Source organism: Amyelois transitella, chromosome 13, assembly GCF_032362555.1.
Source record: "Amyelois transitella isolate CPQ chromosome 13, ilAmyTran1.1, whole genome shotgun sequence".
Lineage (NCBI taxonomy): Eukaryota > Metazoa > Arthropoda > Insecta > Lepidoptera > Pyralidae > Amyelois > Amyelois transitella.
In genome coordinates, this window is record NC_083516.1 from 527,516 (window position 1) to 547,360 (window position 19,845).

General features: G+C 37.5%; 1 protein-coding gene across 1 annotated transcript in view; it reads left to right on the forward strand.

Moving 5' to 3' along the window:
• LOC106133161 (histone deacetylase 5) overlaps window positions 1–19,845 on the forward strand; it is a 92,103-nt gene that overhangs the window by 56,829 nt on the left and 15,429 nt on the right. Inside the window, exons 3-4 of the mRNA XM_060947533.1 lie at window positions 16,423–16,538; window positions 17,857–17,928. Of these exons, the coding sequence (XP_060803516.1) occupies window positions 16,423–16,538; window positions 17,857–17,928 (188 nt within the window). The remainder of the gene's footprint in view (window positions 1–16,422; window positions 16,539–17,856; window positions 17,929–19,845) is intronic.

The following is a 19,845-nucleotide window of genomic DNA, read 5'->3' on the forward strand; positions in this document are numbered from 1 at the left end:
TAGATTTTAAAACAGGAAATCATCAAGTTATTCATTGCAGAGCAAACTAATAAGAACGTTGTAAACATTTTAAATTACGATATTTGTTCCACATGGGTGGTTGTTTGTGGTGTTTGTGGTTTACATGAGAAAAACACATTACAATACAAGTAAAAGTTTACAGAGATACGCATAACCCTTAACGTTATCAGCTTTATTTTAAATTCTCTTTCCATACAGATTTCTAGATTTTGAATAAGGCATATTAGCATACTTGCGATCATTAAGATTACAAATACTTAATTAATCTAATTAACTCGGCGAAGTTTCCGGTTGTACCTTCGCAAAAACTCCACTGTAATTGCGTGCTTTGTTCACGAAGGCATAAGCAGAATAGCTATTGTTATAGCTGATTTATTGACGATCAATCATTTAATTGGTCATAAACATTGACTTTGCATAATATTAATCAGGATTGTCATGCATACATACATATAATCACGTCTACATCCCTTGCGGGGTAGACCGGGCCAACTGTCTTGAAAAGACTGATAGGTCACGTTCAGCTGGTAGGCTTAATGATAGAATTCAAATAGTGACAGGTTACTAGCCCATCGCCTAAAAAAAGAATCCCAAGTTCATAAGCCTATCCCTTAGTCGCTTTTTACGACATCCATAGGACTGAGATGGAGTGGTCCTATTCTTTTTTTATTGGTGACGGGAACCACACGGCACATGGATAATCAAAGATTGTCAAAAGAAAGAAACGGCTTTTCGAAAAAAAATGTATTAATGAAAGCTTATCTAAGCTTAATAATGCTCATATAATGAATGAAAGTTGTAAAAATTTATTAGTTATCATAATTCCTGCTCAGAAAACTAACGTCTGGTAACCCTAATCAATTGTGCAAGATTCAATGGCTGTCATCGGTCGCGGGTGTTGCTACGTATTACGCAGTTAGATGAGAAGACCGTTATCACTCCGCGGCAAATTGCTAATTCCTGTGTTCCGCTGTTTTGTTTACTAACAACATTACGTCATCCACGTACACGTGCCATTTTCTATTAAAGTTGCCTTAGACATTTCTTTGCAAGTTTAGGGCAGATAAGAATCCTTATTATGGACCAGTTATCTATAGATCTAATGATAGTAATAAATTGGTAAAAGCAATGAAGTGAAAAATATATATTTTTTACAGTTAGTAGGAATTGGGTATACTTTAAGCATAAGTCTAGTTATGCTATTTTTCTTCTTACTTTAACTATTGTCTGTGAATTTAATGCATATAAAAGATATCTTATGAGATCTCTCATCAACCTTGTGTCAGTCCAAGTTGCGTCGTATCTGGAGCGGTCCGCTTATGACCACGATCGAGGATCTCAAACGTTGTATGTTTGTTTGGCTCGCCCGCGCACTCCAGCACTCGTCAATAACCGGCTAAATATAGCGGTCACGCGGCGCTGCCGTGCCGCCAGCCTTGGGTAAATATAGACGGATTGCCGACTTATTTCTATCGATTTTTTCCGCGCCAATCTATTGCAAACATTTAAAATATATTACATTAATAGCACACGAGAAGACGATATGGCTCGGATGAATATAAATAAGCGTTTTAGGTACCATGCGGTTTTAACCAAGAGTATTTCCTCCGTTTTCCGATCATCGTGTTTGCCGAATTTTAGTTTTTTAGATTTTAAAATACGTCAAAAGAAGTTCTCGAATTTACTATTACACAGGACGTCTTAATCATAATAAAACGCGTAAATACGAACTTGATCATAGCTGATTTTTTTCTTATGTAATTTACCACCATCAATATAATTTGAATCATTTGTAAATTTTTCAGATTATATTATTAACGCAATAACTGCTTCTGAAAAGAAAAGAGTGAAATTTTATGAATATAATATTTAATGTAGATATAAATTCACATGCATCGTGTGCTTGGTTGCTTGTGTGGTTGGACATCAATCATCACAGTGATTCACGTCTAAAAATAGCCGGCTATAATTAACCGACTATACAAAGAATATCGTCGTCTGCGCTTGGAAGGATTCCGCCGTATGTTGCTCGCTCTTTGTTCCTTGTTTCCTAGTAATGTGTTTTAACTTGTCTTTGTTTTTATAAATATTTTATTTTAACTATTACTTTCCTTTTAATATGGATAGAGAAAAGTTACTCATCCTGATTATGGATTGAATTTCTTGAGGCGCATTAGAATAAGACCACTCCGATATCTTTCCCAAGCATATCGTAAAAGGCGGCTAAAGGAGAGGCTAATAGACTTGAGAATCTTCTTAGGTAGGCGATGGGCTAGCAACCTGTCACTATTTAAATCTCAATTCCATCATTAAGCCATACAGCTGAACGTAGCCTTACAGTCTTTTCAAGACTATTGACTCTGTCCACTCCGCAAGGTATATAGCCGTCATTATTTGTATGTATAAAAGTGTTAATATCGTACTGTGATGGCATCATAATTCTGACAGGTCATTGCTTTCTGTGGCTTATGGCGGCCTCTTGTTATTTGGACTAAGCCGTATCAATTAGGATCTGGTTGTACTTGTGACTCCTTATTTAATTAAATGACGCCACGCGGATACACTCTTTTTTAAATAATGGATGTGACCTTCAAGTCATTGTATAAAAAATCGTTTGTAATAAAATGTCGAATGTTGAAAATGCTAATTATAGTTTCCCAAATTGTTTAGGTATGTTTCATACATCGAGTTACCTTCGTAATTAATACATAAATAATAATAACCATAATGTCAGAGTCACGTGATGTGCGGACGTGTGTGGAATCAGGTGCTAAATTTATGCAAATCACTCATTGTTCTCACTTCAAATATCCAAATACGTGTGGTAAAAACATATTTTTCAGAAGTGAGTGAACCATTTTACAAAAAAAATTAAATAAAAGGTACAAGTTTCAGCATTGACGTTGTACGATACATAACCTGGTAAAATAATGTTGTATGAGGCGCTCCCTCATAATTTTATTTTCATCTTAGTAACTGTCAAGTTCACTTTGCGCCATTTACGACTTTTCTACCTGTTCTTCCCAATATCATTTGTTAAATTTTTCATTAAGAGAATTAAAGTGGAAAGTATGTTTTAGAAAAATTTGGGAATCACCGAAGTGACTGAAGGGGGATCCGGAGGAGCTTCATCCAATGGCATCATTAGTCAAGAATATTTTCTAAATTAAAAAAGAAAAACGGTAATTATTTTTACTAATTTACATGAATCGGTTAAAATATTTGCTAAATTTAAACACAGAAAAAATATAATAATAAACATTATTTTTACTTATTTACATGAATCGGTTAAAATATTTGCTCAATTTAAACACAGGATCAATAATAATAATAAACACAAGAAATTATAGTAAATAGGTGATGCGTATTTAGAAGTGGCCAAAATGAGAATAAGCGAGTCGGTTGTTATGACGAGAATTATCCCTAATGTGCCCATCTCTTCCAGCAGACACGAGGCAAGAGACATAAGGAAAAGGGAGATAAGCATATACTTTTTTTTTTCTTTTTTTTTCTCCGTTGCAAATTCTACCACATTATTTAGTTAAAAATTTACAGCTGGCAAAAGTTTTTAAACCAAACAGCTGAACGAGGCCTTTCAGTTTTTCAAGACTGTTCGCTCTGTTTACCCCGCAAGGGATATAGATGTGACTATACCTACGTATGTATATACTCGTACTTAAAGTCCAGAGATGTGTTTTTTCTGTTTTAAAATTTCGTGAACATTAAATTTCATTGATACATCTTGGCTCGGTCCGCGGAAGTTTGACGTCACTCGGCGAAATCTTCAATGAATTACTGGTTTGTTTTGTAGTAGTAAGTAACATTGAATTAATCCTTACGTACAGAACGGACAATCACACGATCCCGCCAGATTTTAATTTCAAACGCCGTGCATTGCCGTATATGCAAATTGTAAAAAGTTGGCGTGTGGTTTTCGCCACCTTAGAATGGGACCACTCCGTGTCATCCCCATGAATTTTGTAAAGGCGACTTAGGGAAAGGCTTGGGATTCTTCTTGTAGACGATGCACTAGCAACTTGTCACTATTAAAATCACAATTCCATCATTAAGCCATACAGCTGAACGTAGCCTTTTAGTCTTTTTAAACCTGTTAGCTCTGTCTACCTCGCAAAGGATATAGACGTGATTTTTCTTTTCATATTCTTATCCTTCAATTGTTGTATAATCGTCCTTAATTATTATTATTTTTTTGTATATTTTCCATGTTCTTACATACAAAGTTAATCTACTGTTTAATAATATCTTTTGATAACGGCTACACAATAATATAAAGAGTAAAATGCGCAAAAGGCCCATAACCAACATTTTGTATCATGTTATATATTTTTTTTACTTTTAATTTTAACATTTTAACCCTACCCGACAAAATAAGTCGAAAATCCCCAAAAACTACATCGGCGGCGTATGTCAGCGAGTCCAGAATTAGGTCTTCTAAAAATACACCGGCTCGGAATGTGTCTGTTTATAGCGGCAGGCGGGGGAGAACTATTTGCGGAGCCCGAGGGAGCAGGTGGCGAGGGTAGCAGGTTCAGGGTAGCAGGTTCATGGCAGGTTCTTGTCAGGTTGATAGATGTAAGGGGTTTAATGTTGAGAATGATTAAGTTTTGAAGCAATTTGGGATTTAGGGAATGGTCTAATGGGCACGATGATGATGATGAACATCGAAATTAATCTTGAAATCACTTCATAGCAGATCCGAATCAGATTGCTTTTTAACGATGAATAACGTGTGGTTCCTGGCACCAATAAAAAAAAAAGAAAAGGACCACTCCATCTCTTTACCATGGATGTCGCGAAAAGCGACATAAAAAAGGCTAAAGGTCAGGTCAAGAGTACCCGAAACCGCCGAACTTGCATGAAGAGAGTTATGAATGTGAATGAAGCGAAATATGTATGCAGAGATCGTGACTAGTGGAAAGATGTAGTCTCTGCCTCTGCCCTTCGGGAAAAAGGCGTGATTTTATGTATGTATGTATGTTCACCGAAAAATAAATACGTTTGTTTGTTTAGTTTTGAAATTACCTTTCATACATACATACATACCTTTCTTTCATACATACATACTTACTGCGGCGTGGTTTGTCTATTTCGAACGGTGGGTGCCTATTATTAGATCGCTCGATACTTTCCCACCGAGGCGGTTCTCGCATGCCATATACGAGTCTATTTCGGCCTGGTCCAAGGCGCACTCTCAACGAACAGAAATAAATGCCATGTATTGCGCCGCCCGAAACGTATTTTTAGAATTCGATTCTTGTTTTCCTCGTAACTCACAGTTGGTATATATTTATTTTTGATATAAACATGTGAATGTTTTACCATTGGTGTAGTTAGGTACTAATGGATTCAGGAGTTGTCGATGTTTATATCATTATGTATGTTAATGCTTGTTGGTTTATTTGGATGTCTTTTTTGTCGTTTGTCGGTCGGTCTGTTTCAATAAATTTGAAATAATTTTCTTTATGGAAATACGTTTTTTTCCTATTTATGTTACGGTCCAAAACAGAGGTAAGTTTTGCTCCGAATCAAGTAGTGAATATACTATAAAATTCACTCATTTGGTGCGACATAATGTGCCGGAGCGGAAATGTCCTTCGAGTGCCAGGTTATATAAATCTCGTTAATTTTATCTCTAACTAGCCGTGCCCGCGACTTCGTCCGCGTGGAATAGTTATTTCGGGCATCATTGAAGCCTTCAAGGATGAATAATTTTTCAATTCGAACCAGTAGTTCCTGAGATTAGCGCGTTCAAACGATAAATTAGTATATGTAGATATTGAAGTTTGAAAGAATGCTTGCGATTCACTATCAGGCTAGATATTATATGTTATTAAATTATAAACCGAAAAGATGTGAAAATCCTTTTGTCCGGCCATTTGGGGCGTTACATCGGATCTTTTGTTTTATTTCTCCGCCATTAAATTAATGATTCTTATAGAAACATTAATATCTCTTTGTAATTATCACAGCACATTTTCTTTGAAGCGATCTAGTTCATGCTAAGCTTGGAGCCGTCAAACTAGTCGTATGAGAACTATGTACCGGCTAGTTTCTCAAAAGCGGCGATAAAAGATTAAAAGAGCAATAAAAAGATACCTATCTGTGCGGCACTATTGCAGAGTTACCGTTGGATTTAGTGTTATGATTCTGCGCAAGTAGGTACTTTAGTTTTACCATTGGGCGTTAAATTTGAAAATACAGTATGTTTTCGTAAACCATTCTAAGATTCAGAATGTGTATCAGGAAGATCAATTGATGCAACGTTGCTAAGAATTAACTTCGTATTTATTCTTAAACATTCATAAATGCACATAATCACGTCTATGGGGATATAAACAGAGCAGAACAGTCTTGAAAGACCAATAAGCCACGTTCAGCTGTTTGGCTTGATGATAGAATTGAGATTCAAAAAGTGACAAGTTGCTAGCTCATATCCTAAAAAAAGAATCCCAAGTTGATAAGCCTATCCCTCAAGTCGCCTTTTACGACATCCATAGGAAATAAATGTAGTGGCCCTATTCTATTTTCTTGGTGCCGGTAACCACACGGCTTTTATTCTAAAAATTTTAGGTAGATGTAGTAAATAATAATTTTGATGGATATATATAAAGAAAAAACGAACGAAGCGCTGTTATCGGCTGGTTTTACACAGCTCCGCTTCTGTACCAACAGTAGGTCGTAATCGTAAAGGTATTTTGGGCAAATATCACGTGGAACAGGAAACGGTGCTAAACCACAATAGATGCTGGCGGTCGGGCGCGGAAATCGGCGGAAGCTATACTATATATAAATGCTTTGTGCTTTTTTTTTATTGATCGCTTTTTACAGTTTACGTTTAGATTCGTTTACTTAATCTTTCTTTTATAACTAACTATCTTACTCGTTTAATTGGACACTTACTTGTCTAAACATCGTAGGCTATATTAATAAATTTGTTTAACCTGTCTGAGGATCAAAATAGGACTTGTTTTTCAGAAACAGTACCGTTATCAACGCCGAAGGCCTGAAGTCTTCGGAAGACGGGATATTATGACGTTTCAGCGTAGGCGGCTGCATCTTCGTCTGAAAACACGGGTATTCCCCTTCGCTGGTTCTATTTTTGGGCAAATTTCACCAATTTTTGACCAAAATCCCTATTTCTTTATTTCGACCGGCGCATCCTGTTACCCATGTGCATCCCAGAAATACACAGCCGTAAAAGCGGAGTGGCCGCTCCACATCCAGCGCTGGCCAGCTATTTCTGTTGTGTAAACTGTTTGTACGATGCGCGCGCGCACCAAATCTATTTTCAAACTGCTAAATGCAGCGCTCGATTGTTTTATTTGTAAGTAGTTTAAGTAAAGAGTTGTTGGGGTGGAAAATAACGAAATGTTAGTTATACATAAAAAACTTTATTTTAGTTAGGTAATACAGGATACTTGTAGCCAGGAATATGCAGCAACGCGCGCAGATTTAGTTTGCGCTTTGATAACTCTTAAATCATGTATTTTCCTATTTGTATCATAGGTCTTTAAGACGCCTTTTAAGGCATCTATAGAAATTAATATCAAGTGAAAAAAATTACTTGTACCGATTTATTTGTAAATCTGCGGAAAACTCCTCTCTAAGCAGGCTTTGTGACCTTACCTATATAAGATCACGTTCACACATCCCGTTGCCTGAGTGTGCATTTCCAAAAAAAAAAAATATGTTACAATTAAGTTGTGAAACCTTTCAACGATCATTTGCTATAAATAGATCGATCTTAGACGTCGTGATTATGGAGTGGCCCTCCGCCATTCATATCTAAATGTGGCATGTTTACATTTACATACATGCAATTTACATGCCGAGCGTGGGTCGCACTCGGGCATGGTCTCATGGAGTCTGAAGTTGTTCCCTGTTGATTATTTGCCCAACGAACAGTTCTGTATGGCTAAATACATACATACATACATAAAATCACGCCTCTTTCCCAGAGGGGTAGGCAGAGACTACCTCTTTCCACTTGCCATGATCCCTGCATACTTCCTTTGCTTCATCCACATTCATAACTCTCTTCATGCAAGCTCGGCGGTTTCGGGTACTTTTGACCTGACCCTTTACCAGGACGTCCTTAATTTGATCAAGATGTATGGCTAAATGATAGAATTAAAAGTGACACGTTGCATTCAAGGAAGAATCCCAAGTTCATTAGTTATTCTCATGATAACATACGTACATATAATCAATATGTTGTCACAGTCTATTCCACAAGGGATATAGAATAGACGTTATTATATGTATGTTTGTTCAGAAGATAACGCGTGAGGAGGTTACAAACAAACTATATATTATGAAATATTTATAACATTGGTACTTAGCCGAAATAATCGCGTCCCTAAAAACACAAAAAAAATAAGAAAATATGCGTTTAAATTGAGAGCTTCATCCATTTTTGGAGGCTGTTGAAATATTATTCAACACATTCTCTTTAAAATAACGCGTTCATTGAAACATCAGTTGTGTTATTGTTTGCAAAAGCCTTAAATACATATGTTCGCAGGAATGCCCACGTGGTCCAATCGGAAGCCTTGAGAATCAACATTCACAACAACTTAAGACTTAATATTTTATGTGTAAATCGACTTATGTCGCTCGCAACGTACGCGGATATAAGAAAATATGGATGCGGTATTGTTATTATTGAAATATGATTTGTTTCATTTAGTCGTGTGTGTAGTGCCGTGTGGTTGCCGGCACCAATACAAAAAAGAATAGGACCACTCCATCTCTTTCCCATGGATGTCGTAAAAGGCGACTAAGGGATAGGCTTCCAAACTTGGGATTCTTTTTCAGGCGATGGGCTAGCAACCTGTCACTATTTGAATCTCAATTCTATCATTAAGCCAAATAGCTGAACGTGGCCATTCAGTCTTTTTAAGACTGTTAACTCTGTCTACCCTGCAAGGGATATAGACGTGACCATATGTATGTATGTATGTTCATTTAGTCAATGGACTAGTAACCGGTCAGTATCTGTGACTAATCTTTATTCCACCATTACGGCATCCAGCTAAACGTGACCGGTGATGTGAAGATTCCACCGCGCTGATGGAGTCATGACCCCGGTACACCTGTCATACCGTGGTCACACCACGGTCGTGTTTAGGTACCCTGGTCGAAACGTCAGGAAAAAACGGTATGTTCGTCTTAATTCCCGTTTGTGCAAATTAATGTTATTTTTTCGTCACTTAAACTGCTATATACATAGATATATAATAAACCGATCTCATGTTAATTATAAAAATATTTTTCTTTTATAATTTTGAAATCGGTCTGAGATATAAGCTTGTATTTGTTTTGATATACGACCCTTCAATGGAATTCTCTACCGCAATTAATGATTATATTTTTTTATCTATACTTATTTATTTTCCCGACGAGACATTATCAATGTTTTTAGTTTATTTACTTCTACAACGGGTGAATATATTTTAATTTCAGTGTTTTTTATGTTTTGGTCTCGCTTCGGGTTTAGGAATTTGACAAAAATGCTTACGATCATGACTTCGCAGTTTATAGCCCTACCTCACACCTAACAATGGCTGTCACGACGCCCGTCTAATTTAGGAACGTTGCATAATGACACATTGGCCGTATAATTAAGTAATTACCAAAACTTGCCGTCTGGCCAATGTGACCTTTGCCTTACGCGAATTGATAATACAATCACAGCCACTGCCACGTTTCGTAGCTCGCGTGCGTGTTCTATTTTTAAACGTTTAATAATTTGCCGTCTTTTTCTGTTTGGTTCGATTGTGTGTGTTTGCGAGCGAGAGGCGTGAAGTTTGCCATCGCGGGCGGGGCGCGTCCTTCAGATGGCGTTGCCGACTGTTCTATTTTTAGATTCGGGGGCAGTGGGAGGGGGAGGGGTTCGCTTTGTGTTGATTCTAGCTTTGTTCTAACTCTATGCTATTATAGTTGTGGCTGTCATCGCCACAATGTGCTTGGTGGAGTTAGCAGGCAGGAGGGATTTGATATACGTCCAAAATCTAGATTAGTTTGGCAGTACAAGAGCTTTAGGGTTGAGACGTAGGAAGCTTTTGTCTAAAGTTTACAAAAGCAATGTATTTTTAGATTATGACGTTATTAAAATGTGTATCATTTGTGATTTTTTAAGTGAATGAACACTTACACTGCACATAATCATGATCATAGTTTTTTTTTTGCCTCCTGGCATTAATTCCAGTAACATCCTCACCTCTCTGAAGAGGAGAGCCTTATCACTGAAAATGATCTTGCAAGTCAGGACATGAAGCGACTCCCGTCTGACCTCCGAAACCTTGATCTTAGTAAAAGCTACACCTCATTCATTCTTAGTGAAATAATTTAATCGTCCGTTGCGATTCCGCTCAAAGGAAACTGCGTCCATATTCCCGGAATTTCTGTAGTACGGCGTAGAAGCGTCGTAGCGGGGCGCTACGCCCGTAGCGGAAGCCCGCTACACGCCGTCTACGAGGTTGCTACGAGTTGTAAGGGTAAGTGCACGCTGTGAATAATTTCGTTTCGCCATTCGCTAACGCTAAACGTCTAACTTTGAAGATGTCTATATAACAAAATGCCTGTTTACGAGTAGGAGTAGAGGGTATATCTCAATCACTTAGATAATAATTATTTCAAAAAAATCATGCAATTGTAAACATATTTAATTAAAAATCTGCAACGTCGCGATGCTTATTTTCAAAAAACTATTTAATAAATTAAAGCATCAAATTAATTAGCTATAATAGTCCATCATTCGGCAAACATTATTGACCTAACCAAATGAAACGATAATAAATATTCAATCAAGCCGCGTCTATTTCAGATCAATTAATTTGGCCGCCGCGTCTATTCCAGTTTTGGCTCTATCAATAGGTAATTAGCAGGTGTTGCAACTAAAGACCTGATTACCGATTGGTTAGTTAAATTATTTGGTTATACTAAATCAGGCCAAAAGATATTGGTGTCAGTTAAGAACAGAATTTATCAAACATAAATTCTACTAATATTATAAATGCGAAAGTTTGTGAGTATGTCAGTATGGATGTTTGTAACTCTTTCACGCAAAAACTACTGAACCGATTACGATAAAATTTGGTATGTAGGTGAAGACTCAGAATGACATATAGGCTACTTTTTATCCCGGAGTTCCCGCTGGATTGATAGGGTTTCCATGCGGACGAAGTCGCGGGCGGCCTCTAGTACATCCATATACTCACGTCTATATCCCGGTCAGAGCCAACAAACGGTTCTGGTAAGACTGTTAGGCCACCTTCAGCTGTTTAACTTAATGATAGAATCGGTCATGGTTACACATCCAGTTGCATGAATGTGTAGGTTTCCTCACGATGGTTTCTCTCCCTGTAAGAGCATCAGTTAGTATTTAAACTAATGTACATAACTTCGAAAATAGTCATGGCTGGGGTGAGATTCGAACCTGTGCCTTTTTGCGCATTTTAACCAGGCATCTTGCCAATTCGACCACCGAACTGGGCTTCATTAGCATCTGGATGTATAACGCTGAACTCTGAATTAACACGGGCACAGGAAATTGCTTGTGTATGATGTGCCGTGTGGTACCCGGTACCAATAAAAAAAAGAATAGGACCACTCCATCTCGTTCCCATGGATGTCGTAAAAGGCGACTAAGTGATAGGGTTATTTTAGGCGATGGGCTAGCAGCCTGTCACTATTTGAATCTCAATACAACAAACAGATTATATATAATTCTTGTTTAATTCCACAGAATTAATAGTGAACATAAATCTTACTTCACCACTTTTAAGGTTAAATATAAATTTCGTTTTAAATAATAAACGTGGCGCCCGCTAATAACGTTTAATACTGATCGCGTATAAATCTATAATTATCATAACTAATGGTGCATAATGAATGCGACGCTAAGCGATTGTCGTGTCGCGTCGCGGGTCAGACTATTTCTAATTTTGGTCGCACGATATTCGGGTCTCTGGTGTATTTAGCTTTATTTTTGGATAATTAAACAGAATTTTAATATTATCATGATCCAATATGGGTTAAGTTAGTAAGGTTGCGGAGGTAATACCTCTCTCTCTCAGAGGAGTAGACAGAGATTACATCTATCCACTTGCCACGATCCCTGTATGCTGAGAAGGTTCACGCATCTATTGCGACGCATTCCCCTGTCAGCTTTTGCTACTCTTGACCCGATTTTACGAAGTATTTGAGTCTTTTTGAGGCTTTATTTACTATTGAAAGGATAATCTATACTAATATTATAAAGCTGAAGAGTTTGTTTGTTTGAACGCGCTAATCTCAGGAACTACTGGTTCGAATTGAAAAATTCTTTTTGTGTTGAATAGACCATTTATCGAGGAAGGCTTTAGGCTATATAACATCACACTGTAACTATTAAGAGCGAAGAAATAATGGAAAATGTGAAAGAAACGGGGGAAATTATTCATCCTTTAGGGCTTCAATGATGCCCAAAATAACTATTCCACCAAAATATCCATCATTAAGCCATATAGATGAACGTAGTCTTTTCAAGACTGATGGCTTTGTCAACCCCGCAAAGGAATATATACATATATATTACTATATGTATGTATATTACAAAATAAACTTGGAATCTCCTTGTAGTCGTTGGGCTAGCAACCTGTCACTTAATTCAATTAAGGTAAATCCATGGCTGCAAAAAAACAGACTCTACAAACAAGCTATCAATTTGATATCACTAAAACTATTTAGTTAGATGGATGGACGACGCAATTTCATTTCCACGGAATAAAAACATCGTTAACATTATTCATACTGGATAACTGGTGTTGCTTATTGATAGTCCACTATCGATAGTCGATAGTCTATAGATAGTGTCGGAACGGAACTAGCCCAGATATTGTAAATACTGTTGATCACCAACAATACAATCGAAAGCATTTACGGTTTTTTAAGGTCAAGAGTACCCGAAACCGCCGAGCTTTCATGAAGAGAGTTATGAATGTAGGTGAAGCGAAAGAAGTATGCAGAGATCGTGGCAAGTGGAAAGATGTAGTCTCTGCCTATACCTCGATGAAAAAGGCGTGATTTTATACATGTAAGTATGTGATACAATTGATAGTAATTAAGCTTATATAGATACCACAAAAGATCTTTATTGATGCACTTTAAATGGTATTGCAGTTTTTGAGAATATCATACTAAACTGAGCTGATGGATGCTATCGAAAGGCTAGATAATTTCCATGCCGTGTGGTTTCCGGCACCAATAGATAAAAGATTAGGACCACTTCATCTCTTTACCATGGATGTCGTAAAAGGCGACTAAGGGATACGCTTATATACTTGGGATTCCACTTTTAGGCGATGGACTAGGACCTGTCTAGTGACAATTAATGATAGAATTGAGATTCAAATAGATTTTGAATCTCAATTCTATAATTAATTCAAGCGGCTGAGCGTGGTCTTTCAGTCTTTTGATGACAGTTGGCTCTGTCAACTCTGCAAGGGTATAAACGTGATTATATAGTTTTTTATTTTAAGATAATTTCCGAGGTCAACTATCGCCAGTAAAACAAAACAATCGGTAGTTCGACAACGCTATGGACAACAGTTATGCATAATGCATCAATTGCGAAGCATTCCCCCCGTTCTGTAGGTCACAGCGCGTGGCCACAGTACAGTGTAAACAAACAGTAGGTCAACTGCGACAGACGCAGTTGCGGTTTGCTGAGTTATTTTAGTGATTTTATTGCTGGTCTGATTACGTAGAAAAAAACAATGTTGTGTGCCAGCTATTTCTTACAATATTGTAAAAGATTTTAAAGCTGATTTTAATTCTGTGACAATTATGATTTTTTTCAGATATTACACATAAACCGATTAGAAAATGGCAAAGAATTAAAAATATAAAAAATAATGAAATAAATAAAAATATAGAGAAAGTTAAAAAAATATTCCTAGATGTCGTATTGAAAAATTAACAATTTACATAATTCTTGTCTATAGAGATTATGGTACTGTGTCTTGTACTATATTTGTTAATTGTGATATAAATAGCTTGTGTTGTGGTCACTCCACTATGTAACTAAAATCCGGATGCGTGAACGTTGCGCAATATATTGACAAATGTTTGATAGTATATGTACCTTCCTCCTCGTAGATATAAAACTTGGATTCATTTGGCACAGTGCATTAGATAAATAAATACAATCGGATTCGAGACTTGTGTTACGGGATGCTAACTCGACGATACCATATTTTATAATAAATACTTAAATATATGAAAAACTAAGAAACACGCATTTAAAAAAAAGTTTTTTTTCCATCATGACTTGTACCTGAATTTGGTTATTGGTACATTTCGGGATACTCGCTCTTATTCTAGATACCTCTTATTTAGTACTTAACTTCCAGGCTTACAGTTTCTAGGGTCCTAAAACTATGGGCACTTTAATGCGTAAGTAAGTATCACTAACCGATTATCGGTGATAAAGATATCACACAAAGATTCTAAGCAAGTCTGAGTGGTATACATTAGTCCGATTACTAAACAATGCTCTGACGGCGAGATAAAACATCGTGAGGAAACCTGCATAGGAGCCCTGTCACTAACATAATGCACATTCAGACAACTGTATGACCAACCATGATCCAACCTGTGTTGGATTAGGTACTCTACTCGTCAACAGGACATCGCTTCAACCAACTTAACCTGTACGCCTATCGTGGTAGGATATACCACCCTGAAAGTAGGTCGGGAGGTGGCGTCCACCCCCCGCGGGGACAGGCAGGGTGGGGGGCGGGGGGGCGGTTATTTTTAGCCGGGTTATATTTAGATCAGCTGATGGGCGCGCCCGGGACGCTAGGACGCCCTTCGGATCCGTTCTTATCATAATGCGTTCGCAGATTCAAGTTCAAAACGCGGCGACTCACTAGCGGGTTGAGTTTATCGGTTTAATCCTTGATTTTTTTTTTATGACTTATTAGTTGTATGATATAATGATAGGACTTAAATTAGTAACGTTTTTTTTAATAGATTGAGGCTTTTATACCTATAAGATTGATTCGATCCGCTTAGAACGAAGTTCGTTAGTAAAAGCTTAATTTATTTTTTGTTATAGTAAGTAGAATGGGACGTTATACATGCGTGTGTGTGTGTGTGTTTGTATTGTTTGAAATGACATTTATCCCTTACGAGGTTTTATCTGGATGAATTATATAGGCAAGTTAGATACTAGCTCATCCAATCGTCAATAGATAGCGTCGGTGGTCGAAATGTTTAGGTGCCCAAGTAATGCGTGGTTAGAGAGTTATGTACATTAGTTTGAGTGCTAGCCGATGCTTTTACGGTGTGGGAATAGATCGAGCGGCAACCTGCACTTTCCGACCACTGAATTTACCATGATCCGATATGTATTAGGTTCCCCTGCAAAGGTTGCGGAGGTCAGACGGGAGTCCCTTTGTGTACAAACCTGACTCACCTAATCCAGGTTCATGGCCGTAAAGGAGCACCCCGGGCTCCGTTTCAGAAAGATGAGGACTAACGCCAGGATAAAAAAGACTAGCTCATCAAATCACCAAATTAGGTACCTAAATAAATTATTATAAGTGATAGGCGTCTTATTCAATTTTATTTCCTTTTCATTTTCGTGAAGCCGTAAGACGCCATTTTATCAGAACTCGCATTTAACTCGCATTTAATATGAAAGGAAAATTTAAAATTGCGCAGTTATAAATCCAAAAATATCACAGTTCGATTGTATATCTTTCAGACGTGCGCCCACGCCTTCTTGTCGTGTATTTATATAGATATTTGTAAATAGGTAGGTAACGAAGTTTTTGTTCACATTTCCATTTAATTATAGGCTGTGGAATTAATTGAAGTGATTGAATAATGATCGTAACTTTACAATTGCGTAACTTGTCAAAATTGGCCCATTGTTTTCTGAAGTTCTAAAATAGATTCGTCGTTGGGTAACGCGGGGGTTCTTTATGGGGATTTGGGGCTTCGTGCCAGTCAGATTGGAATCTATCGAAAGAGTTAATTGAAAAGAGAAAATATATAAAATAAACAGGGGTTTATCAATATGCTGGAAATTTTTTTTTGTGTTCCTTATGTGCATGATCGTAGGTCGTGTGTTGAGAGAGCAATAAGAGTGGAAACCCAATTTTATTTTCTTTTATTTTTTTACTATTCTTACACCTCTGACTAGGTGTAGGTATTAATTCGGTTGGTAAAATTTCTCTCCCATGTAGCGACTACTCCAAGTATAAAATTCGTGTGGTAATTTTCTATATTAGTTTACCGGAACATGAAAAGTTTATAACATTTTATAGTGACAATGTTCGGATTCTTTCAATGATTTGTTGAATAATGTATACTCTTTATTTTTTCCAGAGATGGCCCACGAGGGTCCCGCGGGCGCGGAGGGCTCCCCCCACCACACGCCGTCCCCCCCGCACCTGCCGCACCTCCCCCTCGCAGACACTAGCTTCCACCAACACATCATTGAGGTGAGTATAGAAGTATAGACAATAGTTGATAAGTTGGTATAAGGACCAGCTCTTGGGACGAAACAGGACCTTTTGTAGTTAAAGTTAGATCTTGAAGTAAAAAGGTTTAATAAAAATAAAAATAATTTTTTTTTAAATCATATTGATGTTTATATGAAATAATATAGATCTTGAAAAAGTATTTGGCACGTTCCTTTTCAAGTAATGAAGCACGTTACAGACTAAACACAATTTCTAATGTTCGTTGACATTTTCTCTTTATTTTAATCCAAACCAGTGGATATTAATATCCGGGTCAACGTTAAAAAATCCCAAGTTCCCGTGACCTTTCCCGCCCCGCGGCGTGCCAGCGTCCATCCATCCATCTTGATTTTAAACTCGGCGCGGTATATTTATAAAAAGAACCAGCGGCGATTATAAATAACCCTATATCGAACATAAAGCTACAGTCCGCCGTGCATACTATATTTACGTGCGTTCGCTGTAACGCGATTAATTTTAGCACGAATGTTGACGCGGCCCCTCGCTCCGCCGCTCTCTCAAAACATTCGCTGTTCGCGATTTCCCGGTGATAATATCAAGTATCCGAGTAAGAAACTGTTTAAAAATAATACTTTTACACGTGTCGCGAGTAATCTGGCGCCCACGCATAGCTCTAGGGCGCGTTACATGACGCGTAGGGTGGCCACGGTTTCGGGAAAAGCCGGATTGCGAAATATTTTTATTTTTTTACTAAGATTTATAATTAAAAAAAAAAAACTATTTATCCTTTTTTAACAATCTTTAACCAGATGCTTTTTCGCATTAAAATAGAAACTTAATGTACATATGTAAGCTAGTCTAGTAGGGCGCGTTGGCATACCACGTTTTGGCATTGTCCACTCTAGCAAATGAGCAGTACGGAGGGGAGAGGGGTGGAGGCGCGAGTGACAGCGTGTCGCCGCCGGAGCACCGTATCCACGAGGGCGGCCCACACGCGCAAAACATCCGCGGCTATTCGCGGCGCGCGCGCATTCCTACGCCCGCCGTTTTTTACATCAAACCAAAATAATGTGCGCGACGCCAGAAATATGCGCGTGCGCCGTTTCTGCAACAGCGTTTCTTCATTTTCAGCGCTGATAGCGATATCAAGGTTCTGTTTGTACGATTCAAAATTTCATATAGCAGTAGGTATTTAGATATAACTGTTCAAATTGTACAAATCTCAGGCATTATTCAAACTGAAAACCAGGCAAAATGTGCCTTTGGTCCTGTCGCGTCCCAGGGCGAGTCCGGGCTGTGGAGTGGTGTCCTACATGTATTTCCTCTCTCTTGTCAGAATCAGAGTCCACGAACGAACCATATCGCGGAGAGAGCGAAACAATCGTTAGAAAATAGTTTCCTGCTGCAAGTGAGTCCAAATTATACATATATTGTGATCGTCTTGTCGCATCCAACTCTTTATAGGGAGACCTGATAAATGATGATGATTAAAGTGAATGTTACGGGTGTGGACAGATTGTTGATGAAGGGGATGCGTGGTGAACAAATAAGATGGGGTCACATGGAAAATTCACCATCCAATATTAAGTTGGTTTAGTTTTGTATTGTGCGAGCCACTTAGAAAATTACATTAACTTAAGTTTCACTTCAAGAGCTACATGCCACTAAAATTGGCTTTACTGCTCCTAAAGAACTTGATTATGCAGAACCTAGATGTGTTCTCTGTGGCCGTTGCCTTACTGCGCGTCCCTCGCATTTACTCTTTACCCCTGTAACGTCGCAAACACCATCTCATTTATCTAGTTTCCCAATAACTTTATCTACCCTCTTCTTGATTCCGATCTTCAGTTCAGCCTTTTCTGAATCTTGTTTTACGGCTTTTCAACCTATTTTGTTTTGATCTACGGCTCAAATGTTTGCTATGAGTTACACCTAAGTTGGATGTGACACGACGTCTTGCTAATTATCAGTATTCAGTGTTCGTGTGTTATTTGGGATTTTTTAAATATTTTTTACATTATTAGTATTACATTCACCGCTGCATATTAAGGTATATTTATTTCGAATAAGTGTCGTCGTTACTCGTATCTTAGAATCTGGAATTATATGGAGTAGTAGAGAATAGTCAACGTCGTGATGAATAAAATTGGAATCATCTGTTGTAACAATTATTGCTTATTGCCATCTCACACCCATGATTATACATATTTTTTCAAAATTAAAATCATCCATGTGCTTATTAGATCAATCACGGTGTTAATTATTCATTGCATATCAGAAATATTAATTGTAGGTAGATTTATAGGCAGGAACAGGTCATGATTCTGTTCAAGATATGAGCACAAACATGCTACCCAAAACTGTTGGGAACGACATTTTGCTCTCCAAATACGAAAATAAACTTTCCGAAATAGATCGGACCAAAGTTTTGTTAGAAATATGTGCGATGGGTGCGGAAATAACTTCGCTTTCCCTGAAAATAAATCTTGAAACTGCTGAAATATTTCTGAAAGAAATGGTGTCACACATTTTGTGTGCAACACTCTGTTGAGCGGGAAGTCGACAATAATCACAAAATGTATGGTTTTAGAAAGCACGACGTAAATGAAGTTTGATGACGAGTGATGATTTGGAAAAACACCAGTTAGACAGTATGAATGTATGTATCATACTGCTTATATCAGTATCGTTAACACTAAAACATAAAACACATGAATCGTTATACATACTTAGTAGTTGCTAAATAAAAGAATACAAACCAGTAGAAGAAAAAGCACATGTTTTTTGTTAATCTCTCCAATTTGTCGATTTCGTCATAATTGCTAAGCTTTGATGTGAGGCCAGCAGAGACACGTGTAACGGTTATTTGTTGTTCAACAGTCATTTAAAAGGCAATTTTGGGCGCTTTTGCTGGTTTCTTTTATGTATTGTCGTATTTCTCAAAACGAATTACTATTATAACCATAGACTTACGGATTAATATGAGACGAGATTATAATCTACAGTATCATACGAGTACAACAATATAAATTTAAAAACGTACGTTGCGTAACCAACAGTAATTGCTCTTGATAAACGGTGGTCATTAGATTTTGAAAGCCAATAATATGTACCTTGCTAGTTGAAGGTCAGATATAATGTACTTGATACTACACCATGTAACACTATCTACAGAATAAATATGGTCGCATGTACTTAAAGTAAAATAGAAATTTATAGCTGAACATACAAAACAATTAGTTGTCTAGATTCACGACTTAGAAATAGCATTAATTCTACACCAAACATTACCGAAGCCAGCAATAACATCAACACCGTCATTAGT